The sequence below is a fragment of the Rhea americana genome, unplaced genomic scaffold, assembly GCF_003343005.1.
Source record: "Rhea americana isolate MKP2758 unplaced genomic scaffold, rheAme1 scaffold_84, whole genome shotgun sequence".
In the NCBI taxonomy this organism is placed as follows: domain Eukaryota; kingdom Metazoa; phylum Chordata; class Aves; order Rheiformes; family Rheidae; genus Rhea; species Rhea americana.
Window position 1 is genome coordinate 3,036,339 of NW_028187023.1, and position 19,145 is coordinate 3,055,483.

At 42.8% G+C, this 19,145-nt stretch overlaps 1 protein-coding gene across 4 annotated transcripts in view; it reads left to right on the forward strand.

Moving 5' to 3' along the window:
* Positions 1-275: 275 nt before the first annotated feature.
* SMOC1 (SPARC related modular calcium binding 1) overlaps positions 276-19,145 on the forward strand; it is a 134,321-nt gene continuing 115,451 nt past the window's right edge. For 3 of the 4 annotated variants that reach the window (XM_085323377.1, XM_085323378.1, XM_085323379.1), the window contains exon 1: positions 328-593. In XM_085323377.1, coding sequence (XP_085179503.1) covers positions 486-593 — 108 coding nt within the window. In that variant the 5' untranslated portion in view covers positions 328-485. Of the gene's footprint in view, positions 594-19,145 lie in introns of all 4 variants that reach the window. The other variant, XM_085323380.1, reaches the window with a different exon arrangement.

The window sequence follows — 19,145 nt, forward strand, 5'->3', positions numbered from 1 at the left end:
GGCTCCCGGCTCGGGGCTGCCGCTCCCCCCGGGCTCAGCCCGCGCCGCGCCGCTCCCCCGGGCCAACCTGCGCCGCCCGCCTCAGCGCCCCGCGGAGCGGCGGCGGCGGCGGGAGGGGGAGAGGAGGGGCGGGGGAGCCCCTGCCGCCCTCCCATTGGCTCTGACCCCGCGGCGGCTGCGCTGCCATAGGCGCGCGCCGCAGTCAGTCCCGCCCGGCCCCGCCCCGCCGGGGGCTTTATAACGGGCATCCCCATGGCCGGGGCGGGTAACCTGCCGCGGCGGGAGGGGGCAGCGCCGGCTGCGGGCACCGCGCGCGCCGCCCGCCAACGGACGCGCCGTCCGCCAACGGACGCGCCGTCGTCGCCGCCGCCGGGCGGCCGCCCGCCCGTCCGAGCCTCCTGAGGCGGCCGGGGCGCCCCGCGCCGCCTGTCCCGTCCGGTCCGGTCCGGTCCCGCCCCGCCCTGCCCCGCCGCCCCCGCGGGACGATGCTGCCGCGGGCCTGGCGCGGTGCGGGGACTCGCCCGTTGCTGCTGGCGCTGCTGCTGCTGCTGCATCTGCCCCAGGGCGGCGGCCACAGAGCCGCGGGGCCGCGGGTAAGTGAGGCGGCGGCCGCGGCGCCGCAGGTGAAGCCCCCCGCGGGGCGCGCAGACCCTCGCAGGGCCGCGGGGGCTGCGGGCTGCCCCGCGAGCTGTGGCGTGCGGGAGTGTCGGCCCCTCGGGGAGGAGGGGGCACCAGCCGGCGGGTTCCTGCACTGCTCGTCCTGAGTTTAGCATAGCCCCTGTCCCCAGAGTGTGGCTTGAGGGCTCTCTTTCTATGCTCCCAGGTAGGGATTAAACGAATCCCTGCAATAAAGCTAGATGCTTTCAGCCTAGAATTCTCCCTGTTGGAGTCTAGCATGTGCTTTCTCTTTTTTCTTTTAATCTGATGATGTTTGTTGATTGGGGCTCTTAATTTCACTTCCCAAGCTCTTACATTGCTCTGGGGGAGAACCCAACATCTTTTCTAAATATGGTCCTCCCGGTGAGCTAGCATTACCCCTGCAGCACTGCTCTGGAGTAGCATGAGAGCTTTCAATTACAAAGCTGCGAAACAGTAGCTGTTCTTTAGCCAATGTTGCAGGAAAAACATAGTTCTGGCTAAGTGGAAAAACTTGATCTCTGGGCAGGCATGTTGGATGTGTTGACCATATGCATTCTTGACCCATCAGCCTGAAATGTTATGAAATGTAGTACTTACGCTGTGGTCAGGCAGGATCAGGAGTGTCTACAATCCCTGCTCAGCCGGAATATAACAATAAGGGACTTCAGTGCAGTACTTGTAACTTTTCTAGTAGTTAAGACTTATGTTTGACTGCTGTGGCTACTGAGCACTTCAGAACTGTGGAAAAAGTGTACTGGCTGCACTGGTGTCCTTGTGTTCAGCTGTACTGTGTAGCCCCTTTTATGGCCAGATGTGTAACGGTAACTGTTAGAATCTGGCAGATCAGATCTAGTGTGCACCTCAAACCCTTGGAGACCCATTTTGAAGGGAAAACATTCAGGTGCTTATGCATGTATCTCTTTTTTTTTAACCTGATACCAAGCATAAACCTCAAAACTGGAGTGGTGCCCTATTGAGAGGAGCTTTGAGGTGATAAGTAACAGTCTGTCTTTATGACCAGGGCCTTTCATCAGCACTAGTATGTAAATGTTTTAATGAGGAGCAGTTGAGCATTTGAAACAAAGCAAAATGAACAGCTCTGATGACAGAGCATAACTGCACAATAAGCTTGTCTATCAAACGGTTTCCACGTAGGCCACTTTTATATACTGCACTTTACAAGACAGTTTCATTGCTCACTGTGCTGTGTCGTCTTTGGGATGAGAGCTACTTCAGGAGAATGGAAAACCAAATACAGAGGACTACTGATTTGCTTATTGCCTGAAATAAGATCTGACTCTGATATTTCTCTCTTCTTAAGCCGGGTGGAGAAACTTGGCTTACATGGGCATCAGTGTCTACAGCTCTATAGAAGGATCTACCTTAAAACTTACGGACTTTTTAGTGAAAAACTGAAACAGTAACTTCAAGGATGTCTAGCTGATAGAGCCTCTTTTCAGCCTTCTAAGTGGCTTGCTTAAGTGTGTGTGAAAGTGGGGAATTTGGTCTGCTTGTTCACTACCACTGTGATGCTCAGGAGCGTATAGATATGATCTCCTCCAATGAGTAGGCACTGCCAATAAAGCGATCCTTAGTAGAAAGATACAGTGCTTTAGATTCCCATTTACATTAGAAAAATCTTTAACTGTGTGTTTTTAAATGATGATTACCAAGTCATACCACTCAGCTTTTCATACTGACTTTTAATCAAGAGTGCATTCCCTTCAAGAACTCCTTCTGATTTGTGGGGTCAGGGTTGCAGTTCTAGAGTCTGATTCTGTAGTCGCTCAGTTGCTAGGTGTAATACTTAGCCTTACAAGCTGTTTCTGTTCTGTACACTAAGCTACAATTTCTGCAGGCTCAAGTGCTTTTAAAGGTAAGCAGCAATTATTAATCCATTTCTTCTCAGTGAATTTAAATGAGCAGCAATAATGCTTGAAAGCAAGTTCTCCGTCTGATGTTTTTCATGCACTTCCCTGTTAGTACTTAACAATGTTGCTCCGAAGTTTGACAATGAGCATTGTCATTGAATATGTAGACAGAGGAGTATGACTTGCTACCGTTTGCAGAAAATGGTAAAGTCAATGAAAGGCAGCATAGAGAAGTGAATAAATCTGCATTTTCTGTGCCAATACTGTACTAAACTTTCAGTATCGCTTGAATATATATAGTAAACTACAAGTGCAGCTAATCTCTACTGGACTGCTGATGTACTTCTGGTGCTCAAAGCTGTACAAAGCTTACTATTTTGTGTTATAATAAAGCTATGGATACAGACATGAATCTCAGACTTGGTAAGTGTCAATGACTTGTAGAAAACGTTTGGCTTTTGTACATCTGCTGATCTACTGTGGCCAACTGACAGTTAATTATTAACTATCTCAAGTGAGCCCCTGTAGGAAGTCTAATGTCTTGGGTGCCCTAGAAATAACTTGGAAGCCCAAGGCTGTTATGTGGCTTGTTTCCTTGCTTAGACTCTAGAATGTTTTTTTGCTCTATCATGCAGTTGCATAGTCACTTCTCTGGTAGATGTAGAGAGCACAGTGCAAGTGATTGACTATATGGAAAGTTCTTGGAATGTCTGTCTGAGGAATATTGCCTTCTGGAAAAAGTTAATTAGGCTCTGCTTTTCTCTGCCTGCATGCGCCTCTCCTTGCTGGTGTAAGATGGTCTGGAATTGTGTGACAAGCCAGTTCTTGCTGCTTTCCTTCTTGCTCCCCACGTGATAGATGGGGAGCCTGACTGAACTGGCCCTTTCATCTCCTCCTGTGTGATGCATTTGAACAATGCTCTCTCATAACAAGTTAGATTGTACCACTAAGCTCTGTTTTCCCTATCTGTAAATAAATTGGGACCTTTGTCCTTCTAGTTCAGGAAAAGATAGAGCTATCTCCTGTATGTTTTGAGGTCAGCTCCTGACCATTATGAACTTGCTCCACTTATGCCACAGAACTGTTGGTGGCAGTAATGAGAAATACCAGCACTGGAAAACAGCCGGTGCTTTTGGTGTGACTGCAGCAGCTAAGCTGTTCAAGGAACAGGCTTGGATTCTTGCATCTCTGGGAGACTGAACCCTCCCTGCTGACCCTAGAAAACTGAGAAGGGTAGTTGCTGCAATTTTCTTCTTGGTATAATGCATGGAAACATAACCAAAATCCTTTCTTTAAAAGGGATGTTGGTTAGATGTTGACTTCCAGGTCAGTGCTATTGTAAATGGGAAGGTAGTGGAAAAACCATCTAGAGAGCTGCTGGTAAAAGTATGAAGATACCTGTGGTTTCCAAAGCATAACATGGAGTACCGCAGAGCAATGTGAATTCTCTCCTGGAGCTGGTTACAAGTTAGGACCACTACTGAGAGCCTTAGTAAAAAGTGCTGAAAAGGCTCTTGCAGGTTTGCTCTTGCCTCTGGAAAGGGCAGACAACATCTGGAAGAGTTAGCAGCATTATAATGTGTGTCAAGGAGCCTGTGCTCTATTTGTTCTCTCTGCAACACCTCTAGTAGGGTTCCACTTTAGATGTGCTCTGCTAAAACTAGGAAGTTTCATGGTGGGAAGAAACTGGAAAGGGGTATACAATAAAAAGTATAAAGAGCTGCATATGGAGAAGATCTACAAATAGAGAGTGAAACTTATTAGTTTACAGTGACTGAATTTCAGTGTTTGGTTTGAGCTTAGATCATCCTACATTGCAAGGATATAAGCTGATAAGTAATGACTGAAGCATTTTAAAGTTTCAGATTTCCTTGCTGTGGGAGGGACTTAAGGAGAGGTCTCTAGAAAAGCATCTCCTAACAGGAATGACTTATTGCTGTATGGCACATAGCTTTTGCTCTCAAATATTCCATTTTTAGTTGGCTAGAAGTGTTCTTGCCTATGTAGGGACTATAACTCTATATGAAACTACAATAATTTTCTTTATTCATATTTGAACTCTTACTGTTAACACAACTGAATTCCTTGTCCTGTACCAAAGTAGCCCATCTGACTTTAAATTATGCAATAGTGTTGAGGAGTAGGAGTAATTCTTGCATGGAAACTTGGATGCTATTCTAAACAGGAAGACACTGAGGGATGTAACTGGTTCTGTGTAGTTCAACAGTTGGTGTGTTTTAACTGCTTGGATTTCTGAATTAGCTTCAARAACACTTCACTCAGGTAAATGATCTCTGCTTCTAATGAAAGACTTCAGTATCAAATATTTTGCTGGCCAGAAAAAGAAGCTACTTGTTTCTGCTGGTGATGGCAGCAAGCTCTGTGGAACACCTACCGTGATAACCTCTTGGGCTGGTTTTCAAGTTTCTAACACTAGTCATGTGCTAAGGTAATCTTCACTGCCATCTGTACAGAGCAGATGCTCTCTTGGCTGCTTTTATTTCTAGATGGCCTGAAGCAATTGGTAAGATGACTGTAAACCTCATTTCAGTGGTATAGTATCTCTGAAATAGTAATCCTGCTGTTTTAATATCTTAGATGTTCTTATCCTGCCATCTCAAACTAATTGCAACATCACTTTTGTCAAAAAAAAAAAAAAAAAGAAAAGAAAAAAACAAACAAAAAACAATTTGTCTTCTACTTGCCTGGTGAATCTCCAGTTTCTGAGGCTGTCTCTCACAGTGCAGTTAAGTGCTGCACAATAAACTTTATGTTGACATTAAAAAACTCAGTGCTGAGGCAATACAGGTGAAACTGAAGTTAATCCACAAGGTGTGAGACTGCTGCACTGGCTGTAGCATTTAGCCTGCTGTGTGACAGCATGACGGCTTTCAGTGGAAGCCACACTGGTGCTCCTACACGACGCTGCGGTGCTGATGCAACATCTAGGGACCTTTGCAGCACAGTACAACTCGAGTCAAGCTTGAGGTGCAGTGGTGGTAGTTTAATACTTTGTTCAAGTAACTTGCTGCTCTGCCTGAACTTTAACTTGCAACTTGAACTATGAGTGTCCCTTTTTTTGTTAGATTACAAGTTTAACTACTGTAATTGACACAGTAGGATTCACTTCTAAGCTTTCTTTGCTTGTCTGAGTTAGTCTCTTTTCTAGTCTTTCGCCCAAACACTAGCAGGCTGCCATCACAGCAAGTGAATTGCTTCTATAGTAGAACTTTCTGGGTAACATGTGATGCCAGTGCAAAATGTTTGCTTACACAGAGAACTTACTGGGATGTGATGAATGCAGTATACAGTTGTCTTCCTCTTCTGGCTCACTGATTACTGTGAAGCTTTCTGTATGTGGTGGCTTTCCCTGGCCAGTAGCAGGGAATAYTTTGACACTGGAGCCCACCTGGTGATGACCCTGTGAGAATTCAGGTCTTCTTTCTGGGAGGCCTGGTAGCTATGAGAGTAACTGTAGGAAGGATAAGCTAGTCACTAAATGTAAAGCTTGCACTTTAAGCAGTGAAAATATCCACTTACCATACAAAGGAGTTCTGTGTGTGACCTTATGTAGGCTACTGGCAGCTCTTCAGTCTGAGAGTAGCAGACTTAAGTCAGCTCCCTGAGGACTAGGCCTTAACTAGGCCTTACCTTGAAATTAAGCTGATGGCACATGTCTTAAGCTTTTTGCTTATCACAGTGAGAACCTGGTAGGACTTGGATTCCTCTGGGATGCTGCAGTAAAACTATAGATGGTGTTGGCTCTGTTCATGAACATTAGAGAAGAATCCTGTGTTTGGGGAAAGCATCACCTTCTACAGAGAGCCTGTCCGCTCACAAATTAGTTTGTGAGGCTGGGGAGGGGAATGATGGCTGTTGTGCTCTCCTTCAGCAGTTCTTCTCATAGAAGCCTCTGCTATCTCAGCTAAAGGCTTGCATGCTAGAAGCACAGTCTCCTCTCCGGGGAGAGGTGATGGAAGAAGCTTTAGTTTATGAAGGGCTTCATTCAGGCCTGCATGGTGCTTCTAAGGGAGCCTTAATATGTGCCTGGGTCTGACTGAATTATCTCACTAGGTGACATGGCAGCACTTTCAGTCTAAAGATCAAACTTATTCCACTGCTAGAAGAGCACTAGCCAAACAAGCTTTTCCTATTGGTCCTATGGCAAAGTGAAAGGATGTGATTCACTGACTCCAAAGAGGAAGGAGCTAGGGAGGGAGAAGAACACAAATGAGGGCTGCTTCCAGGATGAGCTTTTGGTTGAAAGCCTCACAGGAAGAGGAAAGGAAGATGAACAGGAATGAGAAGGAAGATGAGAAATATGGCAGATGAAAACTTGCTTTCCTGAGGTTTTTCTTGGCCACTGGTCCGGTTAATGATAGCTGGAACTGTATCCAGAGGAAGTGCCTATATTCAGATAGGGAGGAGAGGTTCCAAACACTTAGTGGGCAGATTCTGTTTCAGAGTTTCTTTTGGCTACCAGTACTCAGCTGCCATTAGCTGGGTCACTAACTGGAAGGAATGTGGGAAATGTTATCCATCTCTGTTCTTCTATATCCATGACTGAGATCCATCCTTAAATTGCTCAGGGAATCATCTGCTTTCAGATGACAGAAGTCCCTTTTACAGACTTTCAGCTTGGCTGCTATAATTATTATGCATGTTATGATACACGGAATAGTTTTTGGTTTATACTTTGGAGTTTCATAATACTGGGTTGAGAATTTTGGTTATGAAGAAAACTTGGAATGTGAGATCATCCATTACTTCAGTTGCAGTTCTAATACTTCAGGATTTGACACTCTAGCAAATTAAAACCACTCCAAACAGCCTTAATGTAAAGTTAACTTAGATTCTACAGCATCTTATGTTCTGCTGTGGTAGTTTAAATTTGTGCTGTAGGCAGCAGGCATGAAACTGAGTGGGCTTGTGTCTGCTCCTTGAGTCTGGAAGCAGTAGCAGAAGCAGCAATGTGGCTTCACCTGGGATTGAAGTGGATTGAGGCAGGAATTGGATAGGTAAAAGTACATCTTCAGGTGAAAACACCTAGTGAAGGTGGTAGTATCTCCATGTTATCATGGAGATACATAAATAAAAAAGCCAGGCAGATGTATGCTATCCCTAGATCTTGCTTCTGTGTGTACCAGATGCATACTAGTCCAAAGCAGATGGAATGATGGCCTTCTGTAACATCATAATTTCCTTAAGTAGCAGGAAGACTAAAGAGCCTATTCTAGTTCAAAAGAAATCAGAAAGGAAATGTTTTAAAGTGATTTATGTATAGCTTATACTTAAGTTTAAACAAATATTCAGTGGAATGAGGTGTAAGTCAACAACTAAAAGGTGGAAGCTCTTGGGTTCAATTTTTGAGTGGAAGATATAAAGTGATTTGGAGTTTGTAGATACTGGCCTAGTAAAGGGGTTCCTGTCTGAGCTAAGTAGCTACTTTAGATTTGAATCTAGTTACCATACTGCCAAATGATGGTAACTCTAGTTGGCTTTTGGCTGGAGTTTTGCATTTGGCTTACCCATCTGTTCTTAGTGAGCAAGCAAGAGTTGCTACGTACATACCCATTTTAAAATCTACTTTTGTATCTGAAACACTAGATTACCTGCTTCAAGCTTCTACGGGAAGGACAGATTTTAATGTGCACAATTCTCAGATTTAGTGAAAGCAAAATAGTTCTTATGTAGAAGACTGATATGTGGAAGATACAGAGCTATTCCTGTCATGCACAGTGTACATGCCTTTTTGTTGCACAGTCATGGAGACTAACTTTCCCTTTTCTTTTTACCCTTCTGCATTCTAACCTTGAAATATGTGCAAGTCTAGAAGAACTTGTTCCATCCTTTTCCTTTGATAGCAATCCTAATATCTACATCAACATCTTGAGATTGTCAGATAAGGGATCTAGTGCAAGACAGCGTTGCAGCACAATGTCACTATCTCTTCCTGGTGTTGTAGTAAACTGTAGCCARTTGGATTCTCTGTGCTCCTGCTGTTGGAATTATTTGACCTCGATACCAGCAATACACCTGAGAATGATGCTAGATGTGGAGAAACATCCTTCCAGCTAAGAGAAGGCAGTGGTGATTTAGTTCAACTTCTGAAAGCTACTACCATGGAACAGGGTATACTTAAGTGTACTGTACATGTACTCAAGTCCATTGATCTACTTCTTGGCTGTAAGACTGGTGCTCCTGCTTGCTGTACATAGAAAGCCTCAGGTTATCCTAGAAATGCTGTCCTGCAGCTCTGTTGGTCAAATCTAAAGTGACTATGTGGATACTGCTAATATGAATAGGTAGAAATCTATTAGTGGAAGGAGGTATTTCAGTGGTGCCTGGTAGCTGTGCCAGTCAGTGTGACTTGTCCTTTCCGTGATGAAAGGGTAAATGTCAAAGGAATTTGCTATAACTTGTATTAGTGTTGCTACAGTTGTTGCTTCTGCCTTTGCTGATGTCTGTAATGGATCTTTCTATCTTTACTATTATGCAGGTATGGCTAATATTTTTAGGAGTAGAAGTTACATCCTTGAGTGCAGGTTTAGAAGTTAAAGCTGTTCTCTGAAGGCCTCAGCTTGTTAGGTGCTCTACAAAGCAAGAGATGTTCTTATTTGCCTACTTGGAGGCAGGATGTTCTCTCAATGGAAGTAACTGGTCTTACACTCACTTTATTCTTCCACATTTCAAGCTTAAACAAGAAAGAGGGAGTAGTAGCTACAGTTTCCTCAGGCATTAACAACGTGGAAATAAACCTGCCTTGATAGTTAGTAAGCATATTAGAAGCGTTCCAAACCATGCAAACCAAGCTTATTTCTGGATGCTCATCTTCAGGAGACTTCCAGGGAGCTGACCATTCTCTTCACAGAACTCAAACTTCTTTGTTGTCCAACTTGGTACCTGTTTCTCCCTCCTCCCTATTTTTATTCTTTATGTGCAAGACTGTTGGGGCAGGCCAGCTGGCTCTAAAGCAGTCTGGATACTACTGACTGTGGCTGCTGAAGACCTGGAAGTCTTCCATGGCTGCCAGGTTTTGTCCTCTCCTCTGCTGCACCTGAAATCAAAGGTGAATTGACATGAAAAAGTTAAATTCTACTAGACTTGAACTGTCACCTAAGCTACTAATCTAAAACTTCTACAGTTAGGTTTCAATAACTTTAGAATTTCTGACTGTTCAGCTATCAGTTATTACACACCCTGAAAGTCAGGCTTATTCTTAAGGTGGCTGGTGGAGCTCCAAATCACTGAAGTTAAACTTTTGGTAATACTGATCCTTTAGGAAAGAGGTGAATAGGATGTGGAGCAAGAAGCAATGGATGTGAAACTATGGCTGCTACTGTTCTTGTTTTCATGACAACTATAAGGACAAAGACTATCTCAATTTTAGTTTTTTTTTTTTAATGCAAGCTATAGATACGTGAAGGAATTCAAGACTAGCTGGCTTGAACTGAAAGAAATCAAGCTTTTCTTCACTAAGACATTTATTACCTGCAGYATTTTGGCTGCAGTACTGAAACTGAAGCTAGCTGTTGCTCATCAGCCTACTGCAGTGTATGACTGACAGACTTCTAGTGTGGATGTAAAAGCAACCATGGGACAAWACACCCTAACACATCTGCTCTGTCCTGTAACATCTATCAGTTTTATAGCAGCTGTAGTGTAGTTATCTGCTAACCTTAGGAGGATGAAACTGTTCTGTGTTTCTTGATGAAAATAATAAAAATCATAACCTCTAAATTGATTTGTGAGTTAATTTCAGGAAAAACTTGCCATGTTTTCTCAAACTATTTTTTTGGTGMTGAAATTGGAGCTGAGTGAGAGGAAAAATCTGCCATACTTGAACACTTGAACAAGTTTGCATGAATGTTCTTGAAACCTGCACTGTAGGATCTCTGGAACTGACCCATTTACATGAGAAGCACATTTTCAGCCCAAAGATTTGAGACAGTGATCTAGCAAGGAATAGTTGGTGAGTGTCAGGAATAAACTAAGTTTTTCTTGAAGTTTCCTGGTAGAACTCTAAGAATCTACCTAAATGACTCCAAGATTTGCTTCTAGTACTGCTGGCATCAAAACAAACTAAAAAAAGCTCCCACAACTGTTTCACATATCCCAGGGAGTTCCCACAGAGGTTCCAGAATAGATGGAAAGAGTTGAGTAGGAAAATCCCATGCAACTTGCAAAGAAGAATGATTTGCTTGAAACTTTTTTAAAAAAACAAACACTTTTGCTGTGGCGTGAATGACAGTCCTAAATGGAAAATTTAGCTTAAGCTGGCAGCACTTTCCCCCTTGTAGCTGAGAATATTACATTCCAGGAGGCAGATTTTTTCCYTCATGTTAAAGAGGAAGTTAGGTGTACTTTACATAGTTTTCTCCTGCAGAACTTTATCTTCTCAGGGGTCCCGTGCAACTCTTAGCCCATTATTGCTTCTTTTGTTCAGAAAAGGTCTGCATGTAACCTTAAGTGAGGAGCCTCCCCAGGGGCTGTATCATAACTACTTCCAAGTTATCTCCTCATTGCTAGTGTCCTGTCTTAAGAGTAGCTATATATGAAAGAAAAGCTTCTGGTCAGCTTTTTGCCAAACTCTGCTGCATGCCCTCCAAGATGCATACTCTGTACATGCAACTCCCTTTTGATGGGGGAGGCCCTGCTTGGATGTGGCAAGAGTGGGAGACAGGTTCTGAACTTGGTAGCTTTTGCTGAACCCTGCCTGAAGTCTTCCTCCTGGCGAGGGCAAGTCCAACTTCAAGAATGAGTGCTCTTTTCTGGATATCACTGCAGCGAGTATATAGAGTAAAATGGCTGCCTAGACTTGCAAAGCTCAGCAAATTGTCAGGTGGAATAATGCTTCTCAAAAGTGTAGAAATTCTACTTTTCAGTGTAGAAACCACTGCACTGAAAAGTGCACTTTAAGTGCAGCATGTAGGAGCAAAAGATGAAGGTTACTTTCATGGAAGGAGTCTTCCCTTGTCCTCACCTGAAATGTAATAGGATGTTATCTTTGGCTTGCCTCTTCAGTTAGTACTTATTAGAAAGCAAACTTAAGTGACCAAAAACCTAACCCAAGAACTTCAGTTGGTACCATATGGAAGATTAATATTTGTTCATATCATGCCCTTCCTAAGGCAAACAATTWGGATCAAGTGAGAAGAGTTTTGTTGACTCTCATGCCAATGTGCAGATGGGAAGAACCACTAAAACAATTCTAGATAACTATGGGACTTGCTAGTGGCATTTGTTTCACTAGCAGATGCTGATGTAAAAACAAAATTCTCTCAATCTGCATTGTTCTGAAATGATTGAAACCAATGCTAGGCATTGTTTACCCAAAGGTATTGGAATTAAGTCCCTACTAGATACAACAGCAATGTACTAACTGAAGACAGCATTTATCAGTGCTGATACTAAGGCTTGTCTAGCTAGTTGCTAAACTGTGTTCATGATTTGATAGTTGTGAATAGGAAAAATATCTTAAAATGGGTAGGAGACAAGGTTTGAGGAGGAATTTTTCTTTCCCAAAAATTAAAGAGTACTTTGCTTCTCTGTCCTTTTCCCACTGACAAAGCGGTTGCTGGGTTGCAATACCAACTCTTCAAGTGAAACTTTCATTTAGCTGCTGCCTTACTTCTCACTTCTCTTGAGCACTTAGCTTGGAGCTCCGGATCTCTGAAGTGTAGGAAAGCACAAGGAAGTTTCTGACCCCTTCTGAGAGGGATGTGCCCCTGCCTTAGTATTTCCTGGGAGGAAGCTGATGGCACCCAGTGTTGTCATGCTCTCAGAGGATAAGACGGTTGATGGCTAAAATGTATAGCTGACTCTTGGCAGAAGTTCAAGATGTGCAACAGCGCAGCATCGATCTTAAATCTAGTGCTATGTGCAGTGCTGTGTTCAGCTTGAACTGTTTCTCTTGGATCTACTGCTTGCAGGCAGCAAGCTTAGTGCCTTGACTTTGTAGGAAGCTTTCCTGTTAAATGTGATTTCTCTTTTGGGAGAAGCCTTTATAAGAACCAAAGGATTATAAAAGCCATCTCCCTCCCTCCTCAACCTCGAATGGCAGTGATTCAACAAACACTGCATGCTACTAAGAGGCAATTACAGAGGGCTGAAAAAGTAACTGGCAAGTGTCTTAGCTGAAGCGTGGAATCTACTCTGTTAATTGCAAGCTCTAAGACTAGAAAAACAAAAGGCAGATGTTTCTTTATCAGTCTGAAAGGTCAATAGTTCCCCTGGAAAGAAGGGAGGACTCAGAACCTCTGACTTGATGTCAGTCAACATGACAAGATTAAACTGCAATGTAATTAATCACTTGCATTGCCCCCTTCCTTGCTGTATTTATTTGCTAGGCTATTCACTTATACAAGGAAAAGTTTCCTTTCTAGGTTTCAAACTATACCTGTTTGTCTCTCATGTTGCAGTTGTTACCAACAGGCAAGATGGTACTAAGTTACCCCTGGAAGAAATGGTATTGCTATTCTTTACTAAAGTGTGAGGATGGAGCTTAGAGTCAGCAAAGAGGAAGAGTCTGTTTTCTCAGAACAAACTCTATGCAGTTAGCCTGCAGTGTGGATAAGCAATGCTACTATGTCCTGAAGTAAGTCTTTTTTTTTTCCTTCTCTCTCTCTCTCTTTTTTTTTTTTTTTTTGGCAGAGAGTTGGATGACTGCTGGGTGCAAGTGCAGAACCTCACAAGAATTCAAACACCTCAATGCTTACGGTTTCTGGAAGTGCAGCTTCTTAACTCCTTGAGGGGCCTCTAGCAGCCTTGGCATGAAATTTAGGCTCTCATGCAGCCAAGCCTGAACAGAGACTGGCTTTTCAACCTCCCCTTTTGGAAGGGGAAGAAGTACTTTTTCTTGTTCTGCTGCTGAATATTTGGAAAGGAGAATGCCAGATGTGTTAATTGGTGACAACTTCAACCTGGGCTAACTTAACAGGAGCATCTGTACAACTTCTGGTTCTGATGTTCTGCATCCTTGGGTGTGGATGAGCCTCTCTGCTTTGTTTTCATGATGGAAATGTTTGGCTCTTGTCAGGAAGAAGTTTAGTGAAGTTGGTGCTGTGATGCAGTGCACAGTAGGGCATAGCTTTCTTACAAGATGCTAAATTAGTTCTAATTTGTGAACAGTTTTCTCCTGTCAGGAGCTCAGCAAGATGCAGGTGCTGAAACTTTGCTTGTAGTATTGTCAGTGCTCTATGCTTGTTAGTGGGCAGAGAGGCTTCAGAGCCAGTGTTACATTACTTGATAGAAAAGCTGCTGTCTGAATGCTTAGATTGTCTGCTTAAATATCTTGTACGTCAAAAAGTGAAACTTCAGTTCTTTTCTCATTGTGAGGTTTCTACAGTTACTTGAGGCTAAAGTTTTCTTCATTTTTTTTAATTACTTCCCTGTGACCACAAGAGGTTAGTGACTTTAGTCACAAGCAGTTTTGGAATAGGACAGAAGTAAACCATATAAGTATTTTCCAGAATCGGCTAACTTCTCTAACCCTCTCCTGAAGCCTCATGAAGGCTATGCCACTGCAGTAATTCACAAGAACTTACTGACCTTGCCCTTTAAAGCAGCAATAAAATGCTGGTTGCCTTTTGGCAGGATTCTGAGGCTTTAAGAAAAACAAAGCTATTTGTGGAAAAATAGTGGTCTGTTCTAGCCTGTAGAAACACCAATACTTGAGCTAAAAATTTTAGCCTTTAATGGCTCCTGATAATGTGCTTAGCTGAGCATTCCTGAGCTGTAAGAGTCTCTTTGTTTCCAGTCTGTTCTTCAACCTGTAAAGCAATCACTTGCTGCATCTGTATTGTTGGTTTTGGTCTCCAAGCTCATGTCTGAGCATGTTTTCTGATTCCCTGCTATGTGTTGAACTTGTTGCCTGGCCCTGGTTCAGAGCAGGCCAAAGCTCCAGGCAGAAAACTCGCTCCTGTGGCAGTACTGACACCTAAACTTCGCCTGCCAATAGTATGGATGGGARTGGGTTTAGCAACTTGTCTTAGCAGTATGATCTGGATGAAATCCAGCTACCAAAGGCAGTCTAGCATATCTTGGAAGTTAAGCAACCTTTAGACCCCAAGAACTCTAATTGCTGTGATACTGCAATTGTAGCTAGCCTGCCCTGGATATAGGGGTGGACCRTGCTGAAAATGGGCCTTTTCTGTTTCTAGTGCTTGTGCTTCCTGGTTATCAGGCAGTCAAAACACTTGGAAGCACTTCAGCTTCATTCATGCAACATACTAACGAATTTAAGATTAACTTTTGAAACAGCTTCTAAAAACATACCAGTGCAACAATCCATTGCTGCTTGCAGCTGTTCCCTTGTGGAGGCTCACTAAACAAACTTACACTGATGGTAGATATATCTCCTGTTTGAGAAGCCCAGCTTATTACCTGCTGTCTCTCAAAGGCTGTGGGTTTACTAACTCTTATCAGACCATAGTTGGATTGCTGGTTGGGTGCTGTTAGTTCAGGAGTAGTATTTAGTATTCAGTTTACTGCAAAAGACAATAGAGATTTATGAATACTAGGTAGGTACAGGAYGTATATGAATCCCACGGTTGTATTGAGGAGCTCCAGATAGAGCCTGGAACTGCTGCTTCTAAACTCTAATGTTATCCCATTACATATTCTTTGCAAATCAAGATTGTTAAAGCTTTGCCTCTGCTATAAGTTAAACTCCACAGGAAAAGAAACCTGTATTTTTAAAGCACACTGCTTTAGAGGTATTTTAACTTTTAGTTCAACTTTCTAAGACAGGAGTGCATCCCTACCCAGTATTTCTAGCAATAACACCTTTGCTTAAACTTTTGCTTAAAAAAAGCAAAGGAGATGGTTTGATGGCCAGTTATTAACTGTGAATGTCCCAGTCTGGCCTGTACGTGCCTGAATTGCATCAGATTCAAAACAAGACTGAACCACACTATATGCTTGCAATATTACTGAAGTCTTTTCAAGTAAAGTATTAACATGGCGTGATATTAAGAGAACTCTTTGTATATTGTCCCTGAGTCATACATGTGACTTCTAGATACAAAGGAATAAAATTGCTTCTATAGACACTTCTCTTCCTGTCTCAGTCTTTTGTCATAAGAATTGTTATAKTAATGTAGTATTAAACTAGTCAAGAATGTGCAACTGGCTATTGTATTATCCCACTTTCCTTAAAATTGGCCCAGCAGGGAAGGGAGAGTGCTTCTATTCTGTACCCTGAGCTTTTTCCTTTTAATCCAGAATGAGTATTGGTCTGGATTAGATGATGCCCATTGGCATATTCCCTTCAGGTATGTGRTGTAATGCATTCTGAAATCAAGCAGTTGGAAGGAAACTGCCCAAGAATCAGGTACTGTAAACCTAAGTACCTTCAGTAGACTCAGCGTAAGCAAGAGGCTAAACCTCTTGTTTGATTTGAGATTAGGTATAAATTTGTTGCAGCAGATTACATGTCAGGAACTCCACTTACTTCTGAAAGTATTTATTCCCTGTGTCCCATGTCCAGGTTGACTGATAAACCAGTGTGMTAGAAACTGTCCTTGGAAGGAAAGCCACATCTTGACTTGCACAGCTTCTGTCACCAGCTGGACTGATCCTGGAATCTGTGCAACTTAAACTGCTACTTTTCAGATGGGTTTGAGATGGAGTCCAGGTGATATAAAACACTGAATCTGTTTTTCAGTTTTAAATGGGTTGTACACATGGGCATGAGAGAAGACACAGCACACAGGGGAGATGTTAGTAAGCTTTCTGATTAGTTGTGCTTCTTTCCACCCTCTGCAGAAAACYGGAAGACTTCTTCCCCCATCCCCYTGCTCATGAAAGCTTTTCATGTTGCCTCTCTTGGCAGAAAGGGAGCTTGCCTGCACTTATCTAYCCTGAATTCTCAAAGCCTTGTGGTGGCAGTGAATAGGAGCAAATGCTAACTGCTACTAGAAATCAAAATAAACYCATGCTCCACTCAGATTTTACTTCTAAAGGAAGATGAAAACTATTTTGTTGCCCTTCTCTCTCTATAGAGTGACCTATTGCTTAGTCATCAGCTAATGCTTCAGCTAGCAGARGTGGACTATGTTATCATGATCTGGCTTTAGAAGGAAATACTGACTTTTCTTTGGGATTGAATAAGAGCCAAGTCCCTTTCCATCATCTTCCGGGGGAAAGGGCATAGTTCTGGGCTTCCAAAGTCTTTTGGTAGTGGCTGCATCTAATTTGGCTTGAGAGTGGGTCTGGAAAATCTTGAACTTGTTCTAATTCTCTCATAATGCTGGTTAACTTGGAAGCATCCAGTGAGTTTTATGCAGTTAAACAGACCTAGGAGTTTCTAGACTCAGTTCTCTAACAAGGATTTACAGCAGAATATGATGTAGTAAAACTTAGGACTAAACAGTAAAAAATGCTTGAGCACTGTTGGAGCAGCTCTGCTGTAATCAGGTCTCAAAGGATGAAAGTTGACCTRTGTGATAAAACTAAGTCTAGTCTCCATTACATGAGACGAGGACACTAAAGAAAGTGATGTTGACAGAGCATACAGAGTAGAGCTGTCTGAGAGCAGAAGGCTTTCATACTGGGCTGATATTGGGCTTYACAAGGAGGCCACAATTACTAACAGACTAATCAGTTTACAGTTGTGCTTAGAGTTGCGGTGTTTTGGTACGTTGTTCCAGGCAAATAGAAGAGCAGCTTTATGTGCACAGAAATAACTTTTTCTTACAAGGAAAGGATAAAACTAATTCTGCCTCTCCTACTTTTTAGGGCAGGCTAAGACTCTGTGTGGAGTTTTACTAAATAGGCAGGATTCATTTGGTTAGAGTATATGCCTCAAAGCAGTGGTAGATTATTTCTTCTCTAGTGTGAAGCAAGACAGACCAGTTCAATGAGAACAACTAAAAGTCTAGACCTATTCCAGACAAAGGCAAATCCCTCTTCTCTTAACACAGATGCACTTCGCTCGTGCCCTGCACTCATAGAGCTTTGCTAGTGTAGGTATAGCTGAAGGTTGGAGTTAGTTGGTGGCTAACTAACTAACTGGTGGGTTTAAACACTCYTATCAGATCTCTACAAGAACTTACCTGTTAAAAGATGAAACTATGCATCTCTCCAGAGGTCTTGAGTAACCTGTATGTCTCAACGTTAGTTTTGTCCTGCTGCTTGCCTGGTAGCTTTCCCTCCATGCCAGGGTTGAGGGTAGATCTAACTTGTTTKWTTTATTTATTTATTTATTTTTAACTCTACAAGGTTGCCCATCTTTGTGCAGGTAACTATAGAAGGCATGCCATGTTGGGGCTGTTAAGAGCACTTCACGGACCACAGAGCTAGGTGGACTACTGAAAAACAACCTGAACTCTCATGCTTTGTCATGTTGTATCCTCACTTAATGCATTGCAGAGGAGCAGACACATCTTCCCAAATACTGCAGTTTTATCACTAACAAGGCTGATCACACTAGTTATGACACTACTGTGTGATGTCTGGGGCCAGCTGGTTTCAAACTGGAGGTGGAACAGCACTTGATGATGAGGCTTTTCAGAACCCAGCAAAAATATCAGCAGTACACTAGAAACTGAATTTTCAAGAAGCTTGGGGGGATGGGCTTGGCCCTGTACACTCTGAAAATAGCCTCTGTCCCTATCTCAACAGGAGAGAGAAGGCTGCCTGAGCTGTCAAGGTGATAGGCTTGATTTAGCCTAGCTAGGGAATATTGTATTTTTTTTTAAACATCATATTCTTTTTTTTATTAAATCCCATGACCAACTCGTGCAGGGCCCTTGACAGCAGCCTTTGACTCTCCATTGTCAAATGTGTAAATACTTGCTTGAAATGGAACAATGAGATGATCCAGCTAAGTGCAAGTCTTCTCTGCTCATTTGTTGCTTGTTATATATGAGCACAGGGTTGTCAGGCTTCAGTGTTCCTTGTTTAGGYTTGCAATACATAAAAGTGAAAATCTGTCATAGGTGTATGTAAACACAGTATGTCAAAACATTCTCTCTACAACTGTTATCAAGGCACTTGCAGGGAATGAGGAAAGTAGGTCTGGAACGTGTAGAGATGTTGATCYTAGTCTAGAAGGGAAGCAAACGGTATTGTTGTTTGCTAATGGAGCAGAGAAGCCCAGAAATCCTTCYTGCCTTCCAAATTAATCAAAAAATTGAAATGAGGTAGCATGAACTTGACCAATGTACACAATGGTATGCCAAGGTGGGAAGAYATGGGTTGACATGGTTTGTGGCTTGATGAAGTAAAATTAGTGATTTATGCTAAAGGCTCAAATCTTGCACTGAGGCAGTAGTGCAGCAGTAGACCTTTTTAGGGGCGGACAGCGTGGCATTTGCTGTTGTYGCAGCTAGGGAATGTCTCATGTGGTTCTAAGCTCAAGTGTTTGAGTGGTGATGTTATCCCTGTGGAAAAAGGATTTATAGTAGTATCAAAGCTTTAGGCCTTGCCCTATACTTCTAGGGAAGTCAATCTTACACTGAATCTTATTTTCAGAGTAAATTTCAATGCCCTCTAGTGGCTTTAATTGCACAAGAAATGGCTAGCTTATCTAGAACACTAAACCAAGGAGGTTTTGCTTAGCAGAAAGATAGCTGGAAGTGTGCATTCTGATGACAGAGCTATGYTGTAGCAGTATAAACAATAGAAAATATT